Raw genomic sequence first — 23,994 nt, 5'->3', positions numbered from 1 at the left:
GCGAAACTTTTTAAATTTTGGAGACCAAGCTAAAACCTAATATATATATATATATATATATCTTAACTAATAACTACCGAGACTAACCAACAAAAGACATAATTAACTTTCTAACAAGATAGGATTCTATACACATAATTTTAATGAATGTTTTTAAACAACACATAAAAACTCTATTACATATATTGAAACATAACAGTCCAAAGTTTAATTAACTCTACGCAATACACATTCACCCACTCATTCTAAAATCTCAATAATCAATGTTCAAACTTACACGATGCAAATGTAGTACACACAATCATGTATCATTATTTCATCATCCATAGTGGCTACGATCTGAAAACCAATGCACACAAATGCTTCACCCCTTGTACAAAATTTATTGATATTAGTGTAATTTCTTTGATGGTATTTAATTCTTTACACTCAAGAATGGTTTGAACATTAATAGTACTCCAAGTCCTTCAACAATATTCAGGGCAAGGAAGACAATATGGGTGCCTGCAGTTAAATGTACAAGAGTGAGCTACTATCAATATAGCTAGCAAAAGAAAACATGTCCCTATTGGGATTGAAATCCACTGTCACCTTTATTTATTGAACAACTACAACCATCCTATTCCCATCCACCAATAAAATTAAGCATATATGAAGAGGTTAGACTAAAGTTCAAACACTATTCTAAAGTTGCATTTTCATTCTTTAGTTCGGTTTCATGGGAAAAACTCTATGTTGTGAAGGAAATGGTCTATTATGTTATTAAGGAACAATAAGCGACCCAGAAATTACAGTTAGATTAATGATTCCCATATTCAGTAGTATATGAATAGAATTATAGAAACCAATTCAAACAAATTAGTTGATCAACATACCTGGCAGGAAAAAATCATTTATATGCTTTTGTGACCAAGATAATCTACATTGACAAGGACCAAAATTAGAAAACTGGATAGAACTTTTAGGAAGTCATTGCAGTTAGAAAGTGTTGTTGATCAATGCTATATGGCATACTCTCAAGTCTCATCAAAAATATTTTATTGATGAAACATTTGTTAACTATACCATAAAGTATAGAGAGTATCCTCAGTTAACTCTAACTATAACAGACAGGGCTCAAAGTATATATTAATTAGAAATAGGCAAGCTACATAAACCTATAGACAGTTTGGTTTGAAAGCAGTAACAAAACTTATTGATGCCAGTACATTTCAGATTTTTATAGTATGTCCTTGTCCTGAAAAATCATTCTGAATAACAATATTTTCATTTGAAAAACACTTCATGATTAATGAGATAAAATGTTACAAGAACACGACAGCGCCATCTTATGTAGCATATCTGTTCGGTAATTACTTGTATAGCTTTTATTGACTCCCTTAAATGTGTACATAGGTATATCCTTAATGTTGAAGGCAGTCTACTTGTATGCCTAAATTTTCAAAATGTTGTCCACCATCACCTCTTGCAAAGTAATTAAATTTTTCCATAATGTGCCTAAAATATCTACGCGTATTATTGAACCACCAAGAAGTCTAAAAATCTGAATTTTGAAAATCTAGAATACATGGATGACAGGACCATGTCATATATGAACATATATAACATGGATTTTTAGATGCGAGTGAATTAAGATATGTCTATATAACTAATCATGTACAGTGGATAAAATTCAAATGCTAAAGAAATAAAATGATCACTTACAATGCACCGGCACTAGCAGGACCGATTGTTTTGAATATTGACATACCCGTCATAGCGATACTATTAGCTGTTCCCCTTTGATGTTGTTTCTGTTTTCCAATTTAACATGCCATATTAGCCTCAATTCTATAAAAAAAATAATCTCAACTTTTGGAAATAAATGAAAGTTAATGAAAGGAACCAAAGATTTACCACAGCTTTATTTTGCAGAAGGAATAAACTAGTTGCAATTGTCTCCTACATCCAGCAACAACAATACAATTAGGCAAGTTCACAATGAAAATAACATTTTTCAGTAAATTAAACTGTATTCTTAGTGAAGCCAATTCAATTCACTTACATCCTCAATATCACTAATGAGTGGCTATACAGAGAAAGAGCTACACTTACAATCATAACATTCTTCAGAATGGAGGCAATATTGATCACTATGTCCAGTGTGAAGCCTGACAACATTGTCATGAAGGGAAAACATTGCAAGAGAGGTATGGATAACACCTACATATCATGCCAAATAACAAGAAATATTAAAAATAAAAATAAAATGCTTAATCAAAGTAGTTGCCACATAAGGTGGAAGCTAACCCCTGTTATGCGAACTAGATTAATGGGTCCACAAGCTTTTTGAACTGATCGGTACAGTGTAAGCTGGAAGATTAGAATAGCAACACCTGATCAGTTGAAATGAAGTCAGTAATTAAGCAGCATATCTATTAACTAATGCAAAAGGAATACACTGCACGTCTTTGATCCTATGTTAAAAGGAAATAAATTAATACAATTCAAAAGCTGATAAGAAAAACTCCTATCTAAACAAGGTAGAATGTATTATCTAAACAAGCTTACTTATATAATCGAATCAGGAACCTATAAAAAAATTTCATATTATGTCAGTAATGTCTTAGCTAGTTGGATGATTATACAGTTACTTGCCTAATTATCATTTTTTTTTCTATAGAAAATGATAAAAGAGCTATCTCACAGAAGTTATAGTTACAACATGCATGAGTTTTTTAAGGCAAGTTTGAAATCTGAATAAATCTACACCCACTTAAAGTTTTGTTTGATCTACTTAATCAAAGAATTCAAGATATAATGGTATAGTAACTAATTCATCTTTGTGATTAGATTAATTCAACAACTAACAGAAACATCAGATCTTTATGTAAGAGCAAAACGTTATTCTATTGAAGACAATTAAATAAGATAACTACATGGAATATACTAAAAGCTACAAACTTACATTGCAAAAAATGCTCCTAGACTAACCAACTCGACTTCAAAAACGAACACTAAATTATGATCATTATCTAAATTTGTCCGAAGATCCCAATTTTTGAAATTCAAATAAATGCACTCAATATGACCAGTTTACAAACAAACACTAAATTATGATCATTATCTAAATTTGTTTGAAGATCCCAATTTTGGAAATTCAAATAAGTGAAGTGCACTCAATATGACCAGTTTACAAGAAATCCCTGGAGGAAGATACCATATGACCTCTTGCCCTTTTGTCAACGAATAAAAACTTATGTGCAATTGCAATCCTTGAGATAGAAGGTTACAAAGGAAGTGTGTCTGTCCAAAATTAATATATATCTAGAGATACATTTTTGTGAAAAGTGTACCTGATATTGCAAGAACATTACCAACATTATCAGTTGTAAAGTTCAGACCACCCAACCTTAAAGGACTCAAAGCCCACAATGAGAAAACCTAGGATATAAATGAACAGTAGATTATCAGAATCAGGAGAGAGAGTCAAAACAGAAAAATCATTAGGTAGGAACATTACCTCCTGGTAAGCAACATCATGTAGTGAAAAAATACAGTAAACAATGATAGATGACATTAAGGGCCAATTTCGGAAGATGCTTTTATCTCTTTGGATCATTCTGTCTTTGTCTGCCTCACTGCTTCCAACTTCCAAAGCTTCAACATTTTTAGTGGACTCAATGCTATCTTTGTGGTTGTGAAGAGTCTCCTGCAATGATGCAGATATTTTAAAATAAAATAAAAATTATTTATGTGGATGTTTTATTTAGAAGAATTAAATAAGAAGTTAAATAAATATTTAAACAATGGAAATTTTAATAGAAAATGGTAAGAATTATATTTTTCACCTAGATCCAGTCTCTTGCTTTGATATTCCTATAAGCTGTTGAACAAATAGTCCAAGGAATTGTATCAAAAAAGCTTCAAACCTCCAAATTCAGATGTTTTTCACAAGTTTATTGTGACACAACCACATATCATGTATGCCTCCTCAAATATAGGTTTACCTTCTGTAACATTCTGAAATTTTAACCCTAGGAAGTAAACCCTGATATGTACCTTGTGTTATGCTGAGGGAGGAATATTGGCTCGCCATTGGAGCCTACATATTTTATCATTTTTTTAAATATTCCTAGAAGCATGGTTATGTTTATATTTTTGCAAATAAGCCTCTTAAGGTACTATGTTTATTTTCAGACATAAAAATTAAATTTCAAGGTGCTATATTTAATTATAAAAGCAATTTTTATTTATATTCTCATGCCTATTTAAATTAAGATATTTTTTTATGCATAGCGATTATTGCATGTTTTCTTAATGTAATCGTGGTAACAAGCCAATAACTATTATAATTACTTTATAAAGCATAAGTTGTGTCTATATTTCCTTTTAACGGTTTAAGCTACATAATTGAGTTTTAACTGATGAGCTTATATTTTAAATATTTTACTATAATAATTAAATGATACTTTTAAATTATTAATTACTATGGTAGCTCTTTTTATAAATTTAAAGTATGTTATTTTAAGCTATAGTTACTATAATAGCTTATTTTATGAGTTTAAGTGTAAGTATGAAAGATATTAAATAAGTTGGTTTTATTAAACTTAAATTGTTATAATGTTTTACTAAAATTAATCTTTCCTAAACCAAGTATCTTTTTTTTTTTAATTATAAGCAAATTTTTAAAATTTCAGTTGTTATATGCTACTCTTTAACTTTTAATTTGATATCTTATATCTCCTAAAATTAATCTGTCATTCTTGTTTTCATTTTTACTGAAAATTGAAAATGGTGATAAAAATGTATTTGGTTGAATTTCTGTTTTCATTTCCAGTAAAAATATTTTTCCAAACGAATCAAAAACTGAAAACAATAAAATCTCATTTTCAGTGTTTTCAGTTGAAACCATAAATCTCATTTTGGATAAAATAAAAACACGGTGGTAAAAAATGTAGTATTAAGCAAATATAAAAATACATCTCCTTTTGAAAGCGCAGTATTTTTATTTCTTGGAAGCAGAAAACAAGAAGTCAAACCAGATATATTTTCAGAATTCTAATCTTTTGAAAATAAAAACAATTTTTAGAGAATGAAAATAAGAAATAAAAACAGTAAAAATACAGACAAAAAACACCCTAAACTTTCTTTTTTTCCTCATAATACCACCACTCGTTGCTCACCTTCACCTTATATAATTTAGTTTTTCCAATATTGCTAACAGAACCTCACGTTACCACCTAACATCATAATCAATTTCATTTTCCTCTTCGCACAGTGTACATCAGTAGACAAACACAACTTTCTTGAATTCCCTTTTGCCAGAAACCTTACAACTTCCACCAAACCACTACACACACCACTCAATTCAATCTCCACCTTACTCACCAAACCAATAGCCGCAAGATGCTACCACACCACCACAATCTCAACTCCTCTTCCTTCTCGATTTGGATTTCCTATTGCTTGCCACTACCAATTTCCATAAGCCACCATCAAGCCAAAATCGTCATTCCCTCTACCTCCTTTCACATATTCTAGCCCCAAAATAGTCATGCATGTGAAAACCTACTGCTCCCTTCCCCTAAGTTGCGACTTTGTAACTCAAGAAAGCGTTATTTGCTTGTCGTCAAAGCTTCGGATCACACTGTTCTTGCCCTTTTTGGCGTAGGAATTAGAAAGGTCATACGCACCGAACGGACAACCGTGCTGAAAGTTACGTTAATCGCAAGTTCAAAAGGAAAAATGCAGAGAAGCTCGAACGAACACCGGAGAGTAGTCAGTAGAACCCACCTCAAACAAGGTACGGGGTGTGTGAGATAATCCACTTTAGAACTGTTAGTGTTAGGAAGTCTCACATCGCCTGCCTCAGTCTTTGGGGTACAACTTATATATCTGTTGGACAACTTCACTTAATGTCAATTGGTTTTAAGATGAAATCTAACATGGTATCAGAGCCTATAGGCTGTCTTAGTTCTCTTCGTCATGTTGACGACTCTCTCCGCCATTTGGAGCCCTAGGTTAGGGTAGCTCATAGAGCTAACCCATTTGGAGCACCTCCGTCAAGTGATTGGCATCGACGGCTGCTTCCCTGCCTGACTGGTAGGTACAGTTCTACGTGTCCCCTCACGCTCGCACCCGATCGACACTCCACAAGCTCTGACGGTGTTTCTTGAAGAAGAGGATCATCAATGCGAGGGAAGGTCGAGAGTTCAAGAATGAGATTTTGGAAACTTTCAGGTGGAAGAGAATGAGGTTATAAAGAAAATAAAATTCCAAAACTTTAAATTCTTCATAAATTACTTTCTTCAGTTAAAATTCTCTATCCAAACGCACTCTTAGAGAATTGTATCGAACGTTAAGTGAGGTGTGGAAATGTAATTGAGTATATATATATATATTAGTGTGTGGTCGTTGTGTGTGTGTCTATGTGGTCGTTTACTAATTATACAATTTGTGTAAGTGGGTGTGCGGGATGACTTGGTTGTTTCCTATGTGTGTGTCTATGTGGTCGTTGTGTGTGTGTGTCTATGTGGAGATTAAATACTGACTTGTACTAGGGAGGGGTAGTTGTCCAATTAGGAAAAAATATAATTGAAGAGTCAAGCAAACTAATCAAGTTGTTCACTTAACACTAATGGAAGGAAAATGAGAACCTAAGCTTTGTGACATAACAAAACTGTGGCAAATGGACCTACTCTTAATAATGGGGATAAAAGATCTAAGTAGCTGGAGTTCCTAGATTAACCAAGGTTTGATGTCTTGGGATTATATTAAAAGATGTCTGAAAGTTTTAAGTGTGGAGAGGTTAGGTAAGACAAGAAAGGAATTTAATTTCTGTAGTGATTGCTGTCAGAATTTGACAGCAAAGGAGCCGTCTTCTATCAGCTCTTGTATAAAGGTCTGGAAGAATTAAGAGCCGCCATTTTAGGATCTTTTAGTTTTGAAAGTCCTATTTCTACCCCCAGTGATTTTTAAGAATACACAGGATATTTGCGGAATATATATATATATATATGCCAAACATGTTGAAAGGACTATTATTAAGAATTTTAATGTGGTTCTGTTCTGTTTTAATTACTTTCGTGAGAGCAACCTATAACGAATTAGGATCTATCTTTTACAGTAATTTAGTTTCAGATGTCCTTTGTTCAATTTAATTGGTCCCATAATTTTTAGGGTCAACTAGAATATTTGGTGAATACTTTGGCGGGACATGTCAAATCTGTTTTGGTGCAGTGATAATTTTGTTTTAACTATTGTTTGTGCTAATTTAAGAAACTTAAAGCTTGAACCACAAATTGAGGCCATCTGATATGTTTTTAGATACCTAAAAAGGATACCAAACCAACCTTTCCCGAGCCCCTAACTCCCTAAAAGCTTAGGAAAAGATAGGAACAAAAACTATGCCAAGGAGACATGCCAATTCCTTACTTAAATAGCTTGTTCTGTATTGAAACCAGAACCGGTGATAACTTAAAATAAGTGACTTAGACCTGTGTTGTCAAATAGCGGCTATCACGGCGCTATCACATTATAGCATAGCGGGTTTTGAGAAAAACGCAATCGCGGCAGTGTCATGTTGTGGACTCTGCGAAAATCACAATTGTCGGCGCCTTATGCATTGCGAAACCTCGTTGCATCGTTAATTTCTGACGAGGTTGAATCCGGAGAGAAACTGCATCGATGGTGACGGCGACGGTGTGTTTAGGGTTCATTGTTTTCAAATAGGAAGCTGGGTTGGAGCGGATTGGGGATTCGGGTCAATGCGGATTACAGTTATTTTGGGCTTGCAAAATGCAGACAAGGGCCCAACAGTAGCCTTACTTATTAACTTTGTTAAAAGTTAAAACTCTTTTTACTTTATTCTTTTTACTTTTTACTTATGGACTTGGGCATGGCTTTTGCGTTATTAGCAGGATGCTCTATTCTTTTTTACATTTTACTTATGGATTAGCTAATCCATATGAGTTATATCAAAATTAATTGTCATAAAATTTATTATTTAAATTTACATGAACATTAAATATACATTAAAAAATTTAGTGTTATATATATTAACATTATTTATTTTATAACAATTGACCTATTAGCTCAGTTGGTTAGAGCGTCATGCTAATAATGCGAAAATCACAAGTTTGACTCCTGCTTGGACTATTAATTTTAAATTAATTCGTAAAATATATTTTTGAAAAAAATTAAAAAAAAAACACTCACAGAATCCGTATGGGGCTTACGGATTAGCCAATCTGTATCCCTTTTATAGAAGGGCAAAACGAGAAAATCGTGCAATTGTTGGGTGTAACAACAATTTTGCTGGGTGCATGTAGCAATTTCCTAGAACCTCTCATTTCCTCTGATTCTTAGTCACCATGTAGCCTTCTTCCTTCTTTGTCCAGCCTTTTCTTTTTTACAGGTAATGTAACAACTTTTTTTTTCTTTCTTTTGTTTAATACTCCACCTTCTTCTTTGCCCATGTCATCCATCTTATACCCAACCTTCTTATTATATTCTATAGCGGATTTTTAGCTTTTCACAATTTTCCGCGATCTGCTATTGACAACACTGATTTAGACTAAATACTTTGGTAGCTCTCTAGAATCAAGTCCTAGATTTTAAATGCCTTTAATCTGGCTTAGATCTCATAACATTTTGATTACATTACATTTTGTTTCTTGTGTGATTTTTTTGGCAAATAATTGACGAAGGTATGTCTGCCAAGGATTGTGTGATTGATCAATGTTATGAGCAGAGGATGACAAGGTAACCTCCTGTCTACTCTATTCTAACTGATATTTACACAAAATTCATCTTTGTGCTTTCATTCATTGCAGTGTTATTTAATTATATTCTATGGAAGGTGAATTTTGTTATGATAACAGAATTCACAATTGTAATAACAGAAAGCTAAAATGGTTGTAACTAACTCTCGAAACCATCCTATCACAGCTAGGCATAGTTTTCCAAATACACAGGACGTTTGGTGCTCCTTATGGGCCTTCCAACATGGGCCTCAGGTATGTCTTCATATGTGTTGCTATCATTACCTCCACTTGAGAAAGTCACCTTGTCCTTAAGGTGATAAATGTCGCGAAACTCGTCCCATTTCTCCCAAGTTGTTTCTTTTGGAGCCAAACCGAGCCACTGTACCAAAACCAAGCGGGTCGGAGGATCAGTGGAGGAATCAGTTTTGGAGGATGGTATGGAGAGAGGCTCCAGCACAGGTTGATTTTCAACAACGGTAAGAAGTAAAGGTTCTGGATTAGGAATGAGTGGACCATGGTGTGGTGGAAGGAGTGAATTTTTGAATTTTTCAGCAACTGCAGATGATAAGCTACGTTTCCAACATGCTCTAGTATCAAGAAAGGACCGAAGTAGCGTTTGACAAGCTTATGAGGGGCGGCACCGATGACAAAGAGCTGTCGATAGGGGCAAAGTTTGACGTAAACCCACTGCCCAACCTCACAGTCCACATCTCGCCATTTCATATCTGCATGTTTCTTCATAGCGGCCTGGACTTTGAGGAGGCGACGTTTGAGAGATGCGTGAATAGCATCCCTTGTGGACAGCAAAGAATTCACAGCTTCGTTGTTAGATGACCCCAAGATGTAATGGGGAATAGAAGGGGGAGGTTTGGCATAGATGACTTCGTAAGGAGTCACCCCAGTGCTGGAATGAAGTGAAGTGTTATATGAACACTCAGCAAGAGCTAAAAATTTCTACCAATCTGAAGGTTGTGAGTGGACGAAGGAGCGAAGATACTGCTCTAACACACGATTCATCACCTCTATTTGGCCATCAGTTTGCAGGTGGTAAGTGGTGCTTATGCATAAAGAAGTGCTGCTGAGTTTGAAAAGTTCCTTCCAGAAGGAACTGATAAAGATAGGATCACGGTCAAGAACCAGACTACGAGGCAGACCATGGAGTTTGCAAACAGTATCCAGAAATACAATTGTCACCTTGAATGCAGTGAATTGGGGTGGAAGGGCTTCGAAATGGATTCCCTTTGAGAAATGATCAACGACTACCATAATAACTGCGAATCCCTAGGAACAGGGAAGATGGGTGTTGAAATCGAGGGAAAGATCCTCCCAGATGCCGAACGGGATGGGTAAAGGCTAAAAGAGGTCGGTCAGCCGTCGGGTGACAGTTTTGAATTGTTGGCAATTATGACATTGCTGAATGAAAAGTTTAACATCACGTCTCATGTGGTCCCAAAAGAAATTGGACTGAATGCGGTGGAGTGTTTTAGTGATACCCAAATGACCTCTGATAGGGGTGGTATGGAATTCGATCAACAAGGCCTTGATGAAGGGATTACCGGAATTCTACCAGATGGTGCCCTTGAATAGAATCAGCCCATTGTGAATTTGAAAGTCTAGGTATGCAGCATGGTCTGCCTGAATTGAAGCAAGCTACGATTGAAAAATTGGACTCTTCTGAAGGGCTTGTTGTAGTTGTTCCATGAAGACAATGTTGGGTAGGGAAAGAATGAGACACTGACCCTCGGGAAGTGGTTCAATGCGGGAAAGAGTGACCGTCACGACATTGGAAACACTGGTCTTGTACTAGATTATGTAATCATAATCCAGTAATTTGGCGAGATAATATTGTTGCTTTGGCATTTGAATGACTTGGGGCATCAGATCCTTGAGGCTCCTGTGATCCGTAAGTATAGTAAATTGGTGGCCGAGCAAATACTAGCACCATTTATGGATAGCAGTGGTGATAGTGTGCAATTCGCAAACGTAACTGGATTCGCATTGCATTCTGGAGCAGAACGACTTACTGAAGAGCATATCCCTTAACAAATTTGCAATAGAAGCCTGTGAGACCAAGGAATCCACGCAAATCCTTCTGATTGGAGGGAATGGGTCAGTCTACAATAGTCTTGATCTTGGATTGCTCGGGTTCAACTCCTTTGCCGGAAATGATGTGCCCCAAGTACTTCAATTGTCTCTGGGAGAACAAACATTTGGAGCGTTTGAGGTAGAACTTCCCTTGCAACAAGGTCTGGAAAATTATTTCCAATTGATGAAGGTGTGACAGCAAGGTTTCGCTGTAGACTTGGATGTCGTCAAAGAATACAGCGGTGAACTTGCACAAGAATGGTTGAAGGAGTGCATTCATCATGGCCTAAAAAGTTTAAGGTGCGTTGCATAGGCCGAAAGGCATTACGTGGTACTCGTAATGACCTTAATGAGCGCAAAATGCAGTCTTCGCAATGTCGTCATTGGCCATTAAGATTTGATGAAATCCTTGACACAAATCAAGCTTGGAGAACCAAGAGGCATGGTCGAGATCATCCAAGAGCTCATCGATCGTCGACATCGAAAAGCGATCTTTCACGGTGATGGAGTTGAGACCCGATAGTTGACACGCATATGCCAACTTTCGTCCTTCTTGACAAGTAACACTGGGGACGAGAAGGGGCTATGAATGAGTTGTATCATGTCTGAATTGAGTAACTTCGACACGTGTCTTTATTTCAGACTTCAGGAAGTAAGGGTATCGATAAGGACGGACATTAACGAGGTTAGCCGAGGGTAGGAGGTTGATGTGATAGACGATCTTTTGAGGAGGTGGAAGGTGAGTCGGTGTCTAGAAGATGGGAGCAAATTTGGTAAGGATAGCTTCAATGGTGGGTATCGGGTGAGATGATTCTGCGGGTGGTTCAGGTTTGGAAACGGGTAACAAGGACAAGTGTAATAAGGCAGATGTGGATCAGGTCTAGAGAAGATGCTTAACCTATGGGGCCGAAACGTTTGTAGGCCCAGAAGCAATGTTAACGTGAAGCTCCACAAATTGGCCCAAATGGGTGAATCACATAGTAAAAGTGATGTAATCAGTAGTTATCGGGCTCAAATGCTTAAACCATTCAATTCCCAAAATGACATCGATTCCACTAATGGGAACATGTGGAGAGTCACTGTGAATGTGTGGTGCTGGATTTGCAGAGCTATCACATGACAAAGTTGCCGACAATCCAGAAAATAGCCATTGCCGACCATTTCACGCAAGGGGGAAGTGTCTTTTGTGGCAAGATTGAGAAATTTGGCCACACAAGGTTGGATGAAGTTATGCGTGCTTCCGATGTCAATTAAAATGGTGAGACGAGCGTGGTTGATGAAACCGTAAACTCGAAATGTCTCTAGGGCAGGGAGGCCAGAAAGAGCATTTAAGCTAATGTGAGAGGTAGGTGGAGTAAGGTCCAATGTGGTGTGGTGGTCTATGAAAGGGGTTGTAGTCTCGGATGTTAAGGAATTTAGCGATAAATCGGGATGATCGGGGTCTGCAATAAAGAGAAAGACGCCGCCCTTGCAGTGGTGGGTGGAGCTCCATTTGTCTTCGCAGTTGTAACAGAGGCCCTTCTCCCGACGAAAAGCCATTTTGTCGGGAGTGCGTTGAACAAAAGGGGCCTTGGGTCTGGGTGAGCCGGAAAGTGCCGAGGAGGGTAAGGAAATAGGACTAGGGAAAGGGGAGGGTTTATAATTGCGCCGACGATCATTGATCTTGTTCTCCTGAAGCTTTGCAAGAGCAGTGGCTTGAGGTAGGGAGATGGGCTGCAACGCCTATTCTTCCGGGGAGAGATTAGAGATAAAGCAACTGAGGAGGAAGTCCGATGGTGCGATTGACGAGTCGTTCGAACTCTGTCAAACATTCTTTCACGGACTCGTGATGAGAAAGCTTGAAGAGAGCACCCTTGGGGTCGTCGTAAAACGAAGGTGCAAAGCGTGACTCCAAAGCTTGAAGGAGACCAGGCCACGATGTGATAATGTCATTACGGAACATCCACTGGTACCAACTAAGGGCAGGGCCGTCTATGTAGAACAAGGCGACGATGATGTGTTCTTCGTTAGGAGTACCTTGGTAATAAAAAAATTGGGAGATCTTGAAGATCCATCCCATCGGATCGTGACCGTCGAAACGGGGAATGTTGAGTTTGACGTGAGGTCGTTGTGGGAGATGGTAAGGGGAAGTCAGAGTGGATACGGTGGTGAGTTGGTTGAGATGGTCCAGAATGATGTCGACCTTGTTGGCTAAGTTAGAATGTTTGTCGAACAAGGAATCGTGGTGGAGGGTCAAGCACAAGATGGCCTTCAAACGATCCGTGGTCGTCTTGCGGGTGGTATGGTCGGTCATGGTAGGTTGGACCAATTGTTATGAGCAGAGGATATCTCCCTTGTATTTGAGGACAAGGTGACCTCTTGTGTACTCTATTCTAACTGATATTTACGCAAAAGTCATCTTTGTGCTTTCATTCATTGCAGTGTTATTTAATTACATTCTATGGAAGGTGAATTCTGTTATGATAACAGAATTCACAATTGTAATAACAAAAAGCTAAAATGGTTGTAACTAACTCCTGGAACCATCCTATGATAGCTAGGCATAGTCGTCCAAATACACAAGACGTTTAGTGCTCCTTATGGGCCTTCCAACATGGGCCTCAGGTATGTCTTCATTCGTGTTGTTATCAATCAAGGACTATTCATTGTGTATGAGATTGTCTAATTTATATACTGTGATATTTTTTTCATGTAACTATACTTTGATAGCTTGTGGCAATTGGTATCACCCCATTTGTGTGAATAGAAAATGTTGTACAACCTACCCTCAATAAAGATGGAGATGAGAGATTTTGGTTTGGAAACTTTGCTAAGGACTAGATGTCCACTAATTCTCATGAATTCTTGAGTGAATCAATTCTTTTGAAAAAACCTTGCCAGGGACTAGGTGCCCACTAATTTTGTGAATTTCTGAGTAAGCCCTTTCTTGAAAATTTTGCCAGGGACTAGGTGTCCAACAATTTTAAACTGGTCTCACCAATCTTTTCTTTTAGTAGTACTTTGTCTCATGATATGTAAATTATGTATTTACCTGTAAGTGAGTGCCTAGACCTTTGGCCAGGGCCTAGGTGTCCTTCAAAACTCTTTTCTCATATGCTAGCTCTTTTGAGTTTTTTTTTTTTTTTTTAAAGGAATCATTATATAAATACTCATGGTTTGAAAAGTTTGTGAAAGATCTTAAGGATGAAGAAAAATATTTTTGGAAAGATAGATATTTCATGGATATGGGCTTATATCCTAAAACCCATCTCCCGTCCTCTTATCATGGCTGCTAATAAAGGGAAATACTTAATAATTGATCATGTGTCATGACATCCCAGGACTCAATGTCCACCCCCAGGCTAGGTGTCATATCCAGGCTTAGTGCCACTCCCATGCTTAGTGGGATCCCAGGCTTAGTGCCACCCAAGTCTCTGGGTTATTCCCCGGCTTAGTGCCAAGGGTGCCATATAAATACTATCTTGGGGTACCCACATACATAATGCATTAATTACAAGATAATTATTGACTGATTTTATGATCATGCATGACATTCATATTAGGTGACTAATCTCTATTGAATGATTGGACACACTTGTGACTAGATGTGTTTTGAGTTTGAATTCTATTTTTCCTCATACACCTGTTGAATGTAATGGCAATGATGGTAAAATGCTATGAGTGCTAGAAGTGTTATGCTTAGTAAGGAATTGATTGTGCTTGAAGAAGTAGGATCTTGAATGATAATGGTGTTCCGTATTTGGATTATACTCTCCTAGTTATATACTTGCTTGAGGTGATGGTACAATATGTGTATTCCTATGAGTGATTAATATTTCCTGCATAGTACAAATTCAATCCAGGATGAGGTGTGAGTTAAATAAATGGGATACAGGAATTGATGAAGAAGTATTGTAAGTATATTGCCATAGATAGTATAATATTTACGTTTTGAATCATGTTGTCTATGGGGAACTGCTATTCCAGGCAAATGGCATTCCCTAGTTGCATCATGTTATGTATGTTACATGTTCTTTGGATTTACATCTCACCCCCCTTTTGTTTCTTGGTTGTGGCCCTGCTTGATCACAAGCAGGGGATAGATGAGCGACTTGGCAAGATACTTCTAGATCTAGAAGGCAGAAAGCTCAAGGCAATTAAGAAGATGAGATATCTCATGTGAATATCCTCCCCGTCAAGATACCTTGGTCGGTCACAAGTAATTAGGATAGTCACCTCAGCGGTTATGTTTATATTATTTATGGTAGGCGTCTGGGATTGGGCAAATTCTATTATTAATGATTGTTCATTGGTTTGTTGGATTGGAGCTAGTTATTTTATTTGGAGGAATGTATTTCATTTATTCAAGTATTTCATTCTACAAGCCTAACATACTTACTTTCCTATCTTGATCATGAATGGAATCCCTTTATTTTAATGCACGTCGTTATTCAAATATACTTTTCCCCAAAACTTTATATTCCTTGTGTTTAACGGATATTGATGGACAACGACTCATCCCTCAAGTCTTATTCAAAAGTTTAGTTGATTATTGACAGAATTTCTGTTCGCTTGTATTTTCATATCAACCTATAATTGTGCATCTGGTACCCGTGGTATGAGTAATTTGTCTTTTATATTTTTCCCACTACGAAGACTCATACAGTCATACATGTATATTTCATTTTCAAACTTTTATAAATTGAAACACATGTTTAAAGAAAAAAAATTCATGATTTTACCAACTTTTATAAGACAGATCATTTCCTATTCTCAAACTTAAACTAGCTAAGTTCCAATCCCAGCTAGCTAGGTCCTTGCACCTTCCTCTACCCTATCTTGTATATCTTCCTCCATATGGATTCTAAACTCCGAAACCTCTTACCATATGTCATCTGATGTTACATCCTTGATGAAACTCCTACGAGGCACTAGGCCTATTTGCACTTCTCAGTTATCTCTTTTTCTAATGTTTACTACATTTCTAATCTCACGTTGAATCTTGTTTTTGTTGGTCAAGTGTATGATTCTGGTTTCTCAGACTTATTTTTCTTCTACCCCTTTCTATATACAGAATTCTCAATCCCGGAGGATGATTGGGAAAGACATAAATAAGCACACTTTATAAATTTTCCCTGCACTAGTGGGTAAGCCAGGCCTTGGCACAACGACAAAGACTAATGTTTTGACTTTGCTTCAATTTGGAAATATATTTGACTTAAAAATAACAATGGATACAGATTACAACAGGTACTGGATAAACCAGGACCTGAGTTGAAAGATTTCATACATACATCAGAATGTAGATTATATGTCAATCATATTGATGTTTAGAATAAAAGTAATAAAAATCGAAGAGGGTAGATGAACTGATATACATACTGGAAGCCAAATGCAAGCAATTGCTGATGCAAACGCAAAAGCTGATATTATGAAGCACGGCAAGAAATATGGAAACCTGCATGGAGATTCATGTTTTCACAAATGAAACTCAGCAGTCAGCACAACAACAAACCAAACAGAAATTTAAGGAATAAAGAGGGAAAACAAAATTGAAACAATAACAAAAGCCTTATTATACTAGGTGAAGTCGGCAATATGGAAAAATACAGAATTGAAACAAGTTGTTTTTTAAAATTAGAAAACAACAAAAATAAGCATACCTATCCCAAAAGGAACCCTTTGGAAATATATGTGGGTATTTCAACACCGGCTGTAATAAAAATTTCACAAAATAAAGCCATCTAGTAAGTAAAGGATTTGATTATATGTACAAATTGAATTTCAGGCATCAGCATTCTCAAAACTTGAATTGAAATCATGTCTCTCAAAACAAGTCACTTTATGTCCATGTACAAAATCCATGGCTTTTTCTAAAGAAGAAACAAAAAAAAAAAAAAAATTACCTGAGCCAAATAACCTCCCAATGCTGGACCAATGACTAAACCTACTCCCCAAGCAGCAACCACCTAAAATCAGATTACACTTTGAATAATTTATAATTATGATTGACACATGCTTCTTAAAAATGATAGTAGACAAAGGTTGGTGAGGCTTACTGTTGAGAGTCCAAGAGCCTGCTCCTCTTCTCTGAAAATTTCAGTAGCATAAGCCTGTTAATAGAAGAGGTTGTGGTATACATATATTAGTGTAAGCTATAATTTGATGGAATAACGGGGGGTTACATAAACAGCTATGAAATTGCACAAATTCAAACTTTTAATTTTGGCCTGATGCCATTAGATGAAACATTAAGTTGCTAAGTGCCAGCTTTTCGGGGGTTGTACTATAGTATATAAGGAGATAGAACATGACCTTTATTGGTCCAAGTAAACCATTTAAACATCCAAGAAGAAATCGCATGCTAACAGCCATCCAAAGATTCGTGCTAAGACCAAATAATGTGTTGAAAATGACACTGAAATCAAGTATGCATCACAAATGTTATGAGGAAGAAACATTGTATTGTATAAGTATAGCATGAAAGAAAGCATTCACTTCAGTGAAATGTATACATACACAGTGATAATCCCTATAATGATAACAGGTTTTCTACCATAGCGATCAGAAATCATACCCCACAATATGGATGTCAAAGACCTGCCAAGCATCATTGATGATCCTACAGCATTTCCACGGTCACATGAGGACCAGTAAGGACTTGTAAAATAGAGAAGACACCAAAAAATGGAAGTAAAAATAGAAATCCTACCCACATATCCAGCATAGGTACTTATGTCTTCCTCTGTTTCAGCAATATTAAAATCCTTCACCTGAAAATAAATATATATGTTTGAGGATGCATATTATGTGGAGCGGTGATAGAACTTTGAATGTTGAAGATTGGCTGCTAATTAACTTGATAGGCATTTATATCAGTTCATGAAAAAGCAAATAATTCTATGTGGAAGCCTAAATTAGAATTAGTAGTGGTCTCATTATAGAATTGAAATTTTTCATTCACATTAACAAAAATCCTCACAAGCTACACTTTATTCCAATCGATTTCTAGTCAAAACATCCAAATGATCCAATTCATAATGTAACATCCCAATTTTCGTAAACTAGATTAAAAAGGATTGTTATTTATAAATAAATAGAGTTTTAAAAAAATGATGAAATTTTATAAATAAATAAATAAGGAGATATAATTATTAATTAAAATAATAATTTGAGAGAAAATAAAAAGGGTATTTTATTTATTTGTTTGATAGAGAATAAAATAAAGTTTGTTTTTATAAAATAATAAATAATAAATAAATAAATAGAGTAAATAATAGGTCGTAAATGTCCCTAGCTATAAATAGCAGCATGCTAGGTCAGTTTGCAGATTGACTCCTCAGCCTCCTCTGCCTCACAATTTCGTTTCTTCTTTCTTCTCTCAAAACTCTCTCTTTTTCCCGCAGACCACCTAACCTGTTTCAGAAAAACGACGATCTCGGACTCGTTCACCGTTGAATCGTCGTGAAATTTGAGCACTACGTTTGCAGTCCAATTCCAAGCATTCTCACCGTTGGGAATTTTGATATCATGTTTGAGCTGAGAGAAATGCCTTTCTCATTGTAGCATTTTTCTTTCCCGCAGAAACCCAAAATGGTCTCATTAAAATTACGATCTCGGTTTCTTTAACCGTTGGATTTTCATTAAATTTGGATATGTTTTTCGAAATTCAATTGCGTACACTTTCACCGTTGGGATTTGCGAGATAATATTCGTGGAGGGAGAAAAAGGAATCGCATGAAGACAGTACAAGTGGAGGTTTCAATCTCTTCTCCGTCTCTCTGACGTTTGGGAATTCTATCGGAGCAGTCGGAGGAATAACTGAAGGAATCTCAGGGAACCGCTATCGCTGTCGGAAGACACGAGTCCGCTTAGAGGTAAGGGATGAGTTATTCACAATTGGAAATTAGTGAGAACATGTGTAGGGATCCTTAGAGATATCAATTGAAATGAGTTTTGGGGTGTTTTTGCAATTTTCATTTTATCCTTATAATTATTACAGTGAATTATATATGTTTGACATACCAATTTTTTTGAAATTGATATGCTATTGTGTTGAGTGTGAATCCTATAAATCGAGTACTTTTTCTAATTAATATGAATTGATGAAATAAAGTAAGGAGAAATTTAGAGAGAGATATTGATTTTGTATTTTTTCTTTTTCTTGTTGTTTAGGTTTTTATATATAATTTTAAAAAATTAATATCATAATTGAAATTGACCAAAGTGTTCATATAATTATTTAGAATTTGTGCATTGAAAGCTTACTTTAAAATTTGTGATTCAATATGATGTATGCTAGTTTATAGATATAGAGGTAGTTATTTATATTAATAATTTATGTAAATAATATTGTAGAGTGTTATAGTATGATTCCAAAAATTATTAAGTGTTGGAGTTTGAGAATATTATGGTTAAATTTCATGAACATGTGTATGTTGTACCTTATGAATATCATTGGGAATGTTATGAGATGGTTGATGTGATGTTATGAGATGTTAAAATGTGGACATGATATTCGATTGTGAATAAGTGGATGTGTTAACACTTGATGTTACATTAATTATATCGTGAGCTATGAATTATACAATAACCCGACCAGTGTTTATGCACAGTGTTAAAGAGAAAGTGTAGGTTCCTAGTTAGGAACCAGTGTTAAATTGTAGCGCAATTGTGTTAAACATGTTTGAAACATGAGTGTGAGGTCATGGTATTGTATAATTCATGAGCAGTGCTTATAAATGAAATATGTGATGAATTATGGAATAATATGTTGCCTTGAGATTATAATATTGTTATTGAGATTGAGTAAAAGTGTAAAGTAGAACAGGTGTTGAATTGTGAGATACGTGAAAACATGTGATGGTGGATTGTGACATTATGAGATGTGAAATTGTGAATGAGTTTTGGTTGTGAATAAGTGTGTGATTAACTCTTGATGTAACATTATTTGTGTTATAAGCTGTGAATTGTACAATAACCCGACCAGTGTTATCTTGAGAAAAGTGTAAATGCGCAGTGTTAAAAAGGAAGTGTAGGCTTCCTATTTAGGAACCAGTGTTAAAGAGAAAGTGTAGGTTCCTATTTATGAACCAGTGTTAAATTGTAGCGCAATATGTTGTACGTGTTTAAGACACGAGTGTGAGGTCGTGGGTATTGTATAATTCACTAACAGTGCCTGTGTGCTAAAATGATTTTAGGGGTTGGACCTGAATCAGGAAGGAGAGGCCCTGAAGGACTCTTCGGAGTGTAGGCCTTTGGGGTCACCGGGTTTGAGTGCTCCTTTAAGCCTATGTTGATCCCATATGGTTGGAGCATTCTCGCAAAACATCGTGACCCTGACTGGTCTCCCTATGATCTTACTTAGTGAGAGTGACCTGACAAACCCATTGTGTGGTGTGTCTTGTTATGTACTCCTAAGCGCCCCAGGGTGGTTTTTCACTGACATGGTACCACATTGCATGTAGGCTCAAGTCTTAGCATAATTGTCTCATGCGCTTGCTAATTGTTTATTATGAATTGAGGTGTTATTATGTCTTGATCAGAACGTGTGATTCTTGTGTAATATGATTGATGATTGAAAAGTGTGATTGATGGATGAAAAGTGAATTTTGAATGACAAAGTGATGAAATAATGTGAGATATGCTAAGTAAATTGTATTTGGCTACTATATGTTGTTTTGTTTCTCTCTAGTAGTTAGGAATGTGATAGCTCACTCCCGGTTTGCTGTTTGTGTTTGGATCCTGTGATGATCTTGAACCTTGTGTTCGGGGGAGCAGATGGCTAGGTGAAGTACTTAAAGGAACCTTGTGCTGGAGGACGTCGGGACACAATGCTTTGATAGGATGTGACAGTGGGGCATAAGTTTTATATTAATTGCATAATGTTAGTCTATTTTATTTTATCTCACTGACTTAACAAAATATCTTTGTAAATTTTGACGGCCTTGTTTCGAGTCGAATATATTTTTAATAAGTTTTAATTGATAATAGTGAAGTGAATGTGAACCTTTTACCCGTGTGAATTTGGTTACCGATATTTTTTATATATTTTATTTATTTATATGTCGGGGTAGAGGGTGTGACACATAATCTCTCAAGTACATCCCTCTCATCAGTAATTCATTATGATTGCAACACCCAAATAATTTGAGTTGATAGTTGTGAGATCAGCCAAAAGAGAAAGCAGTCACTTCCAACACAAAATCTGTTATTCCTTTAAAAGTGAAACAAAAGTTAATGCTGAGATTGATCCAAGTACACTAGATTAGTAGATCTGCATCATGAAAATTAATTTTTAATTTTTTTAACATAATACTACATCCGGTCCTTTTTATAAGAAACAAAGTTTTAGTGCTTGTTTCTTATAAAAAGGACTGGATGGAGAAATTGGTTATATATTGAATTGATACTCAAATTAATTTTTGAAATAATCAAAATAATTAGAAATTCTTAAAAAAGTGGTGCACAATGCATAAGCTTCTTTACTTCATTTTTAGTCAAAATTTAAAAGTTCAAATAAAAAGCTGAATTTGAACAGGAAACAAAAAAACATATATATTACACTACATACGTAGACAGAACATCCTCCAAGAAATAACAATATCACAAAAATCAGAGCTGCATCATATGAGAAGTGACAGTAATACCCAGTAGAAATTTACACTCACCATGAAGTAAACAAAGGGAAAGAATGATGCTACAGGCAAAGCTGTTCTTGATTAAAAGAGAGAGACATCAGTAAGAAATGTAGAAGCTGTTTCAATCAAATGAGTGAAGAATGCATAGAAGCAAGATAACATAACATGTTAGAACAAAACACTGATTCTAGTTTGAAAATGGTAAACTGAATTGAAACCATAACAAATTCAAGACATAATCTTCCCATACAACCCTGATAGGAGTCACTCCATTTTTGAACTAAGTTATACAGATACAGATGTTAAGGAGAAAGATATGAAACCGCCATACAGTTCAATCAGTCACTACTAAGGAGGGTTTTCTTTTTCGATTTTCTCAAAAGAAAAGAAAATGATTTGCTTAGACTTATAGTTATTAAGGATTTGCAAGAGTACAACTTGAAGAACACTAACTAGTGTTCAAACTTTGGCTGAAAAGATGAAAGTCTTTTAATTTATTGCAGTCATAAATCAAAAGTGGGGAGTAATTTTGAGTTTTGACGATTTCTGCAACCTTTTTAATATCACATTAGACACTGACAAAACATATAATATAGATGATCACGTGACATGTTCAAATAGAAAATAAGAAAATGCTAGAATAATACAGCATCAGCAAACTTTAGCACTAAATAAAACCAACACGAGAGAATTTTTTGGAACAGAGTTCAAGTGCTTACTGCCACATAACACCGCCAGCCATATATAAGAAAGATTTCTAAAGGAAACATCCTTTTTGAGCTCCTTGGCTTGATCCACCTTACAACCAGGACAATTCTCATGATAGTTTTTCTTCAACAATGGTTTTTCAAATGTCTCCTCTTCCATCTTTGAAAGACAACCTCACTTCTTGTTTCATGAAGATTCCTCCAACCACCCCAAATCATATATATTATAACATATATATTAGTACAAGGGGTAAAAGTCAAAAACAGTTTTGCCCTAGTGAGTCCAGACAGGATAGAGTTTGAGTAAATTACGCTAACACAGGTTTGCTCAATTTTCCTCCAATATTGCTATCTTTCTAATCCTTATGTTAACTCATCTCAATTATTTGAAATACATTGGCCTATTACCCCACCTCATTTTTTTTCAAAGGGAGGAGCTAAAATCCGATGCATAGGAGTTTATCACAACTCATGTACACATTATTAAAACTAATTGAATTAGATTTCTTTCTTGATATCCTATATATCTCACATATATTAGGTTGAAACCTTTTATTATCTAGAAACATGTTATACTATAACTTTTTTTTAAGTATAGATTATAAATATATTTTACAAAAGACAATGATACTTGAGATAGTAAGACTATTATAAACACAGAAAAACTCTTTTTTTTTTTTTTAAATATTAATGCAACAACTTACCTAAACCTTTACTTGAGACATCTCACACCTATTAATCAATGTGTTTCTCAAGAAAATTAAATTAACATCCACCGGACCACCTCTGTATAGGCTCTCTAACGATTTGTAATAACGTAAAAAAAATAAAAAAACTAGAACAATACACAATCTCAAAAGATATAAAAGAAAATTAAAATAATTTTATTAACATTCATTATTTCCCTTTATCTTTCAATGTCACTTATCTTTTTTATACTTTTCTTTTGTGTTTTATTTTCTCTCTATGCATCTTCTAGCATGAGTGTACATGTATATTTTCCTTATAATATTAAAGCACTCTATGCATAATTTGATCTATCTTGTAAATATACAAGACTGTGGCCTTTTTTTCTTCTTCTTAAAACATGAGTTATCTTTATAAATAAGTCGCTCACTCTCTTGTCACATCATTTTATTGAACAATAGTAACTTTGTCTAGAAATAAGGCACGGCTACTGTCTTTTTCTTACCTATTAAAATCAACATATATATTATTTATTATTTAAGGCTTGCATTTATTTTATAAAATAAACAACAATAATAAATGTATGCACAGAAGTTGTTGGCTCCATCTATAATCTATATAATAAAGTTAAAATACATCAATAAAGTGAACCCAATCATATTAAAGGTATCTAATAATTTTTACATGCTGATGTGATGTGATAAAAAAAGCAAAAAAGTTAATAACACATCTTTTAATATACTTTTTAAATATAATTTTCAACCTATGTTAAATTTTACATTATTGATTAGTAAAAATTATTTTATGCATAATTTTAACCGTAATTTATAAAAAAAATTATCATAAATAATAATATATGATATGATGGCAGTATAGTTTTTATTTTTACTTTTACACTATCAATATATTTTAATTAAGTTCTATTTTGTTATTATTAGATAAAAGTGGTATTCACGTCTCTTAATAGTATTTACATAGATTTTACTTAATAATAAAATATATTAAAATAGTACATAAAAATATATTATAGCAATTTTCAAAACGTAAAATATAAAACTACTGCCATTCTATTTGTAGTGTACAGAGATTAAAGGAGAAGAGAAATAAAAAAGAAAGCTACGAATATTATAAGTTGTGTAGTTCAACATT

General features: G+C 35.1%; 1 protein-coding gene, 1 long non-coding RNA gene and 1 other non-coding gene across 6 annotated transcripts; 1 reads left to right on the top strand and 2 right to left on the bottom strand.

Annotated features, from left to right (window-relative positions):
* Nucleotides 1-102: 102 nt before the first annotated feature.
* On the bottom strand, nt 103-22,397 carry LOC100811644 (protein ZINC INDUCED FACILITATOR-LIKE 1). 4 transcript variants are annotated; one of them, XM_006578328.4, is made up of 17 exons: nt 22,171-22,392; nt 21,482-21,522; nt 17,524-17,584; nt 17,331-17,433; nt 17,127-17,229; nt 16,871-16,924; nt 16,718-16,780; nt 16,475-16,524; nt 16,194-16,269; nt 3,503-3,691; nt 3,336-3,423; nt 2,290-2,375; nt 2,095-2,202; nt 1,897-1,941; nt 1,705-1,793; nt 876-919; nt 103-504 (listed from the first exon to the last, which is right to left on the bottom strand). In XM_006578328.4, exons 1-17 carry the CDS (start codon nt 22,316-22,318, stop codon nt 416-418), a joined length of 1,437 nt encoding a protein of 478 aa, XP_006578391.1. In that variant the 5' UTR covers nt 22,319-22,392; the 3' UTR covers nt 103-415. The 4 variants fall into 4 exon arrangements, with proteins under 4 accessions (XP_006578391.1, XP_040871095.1, XP_014630139.1 ...); XM_041015161.1 differs by having other exon boundaries at nt 21,482-21,527; nt 22,171-22,334; XM_006578329.4 differs by having other exon boundaries at nt 444-504; nt 1,751-1,793; nt 22,171-22,397.
* Nucleotides 8,449-15,179, top strand: LOC113001449 (uncharacterized). Its single transcript, XR_005891279.1, has 2 exons — nt 8,449-8,745; nt 14,908-15,179. It is a non-coding gene; the product is annotated as an uncharacterized lncRNA (long non-coding RNA).
* Nucleotides 21,127-21,199, bottom strand: MIR10405E (microRNA MIR10405e). The gene has a single exon (NR_161680.1). It is a non-coding gene; the product is annotated as a microRNA MIR10405e (primary transcript).
* Nucleotides 22,398-23,994: the final 1,597 nt, after the last annotated feature.

This window comes from Glycine max, chromosome 4 (genome assembly GCF_000004515.6).
Source record: "Glycine max cultivar Williams 82 chromosome 4, Glycine_max_v4.0, whole genome shotgun sequence".
Lineage (NCBI taxonomy): Eukaryota > Viridiplantae > Streptophyta > Magnoliopsida > Fabales > Fabaceae > Glycine > Glycine max.
Note: the sequence above shows the minus strand (reverse complement) of the source record. Positions and strands in the feature narration are given on the sequence as shown.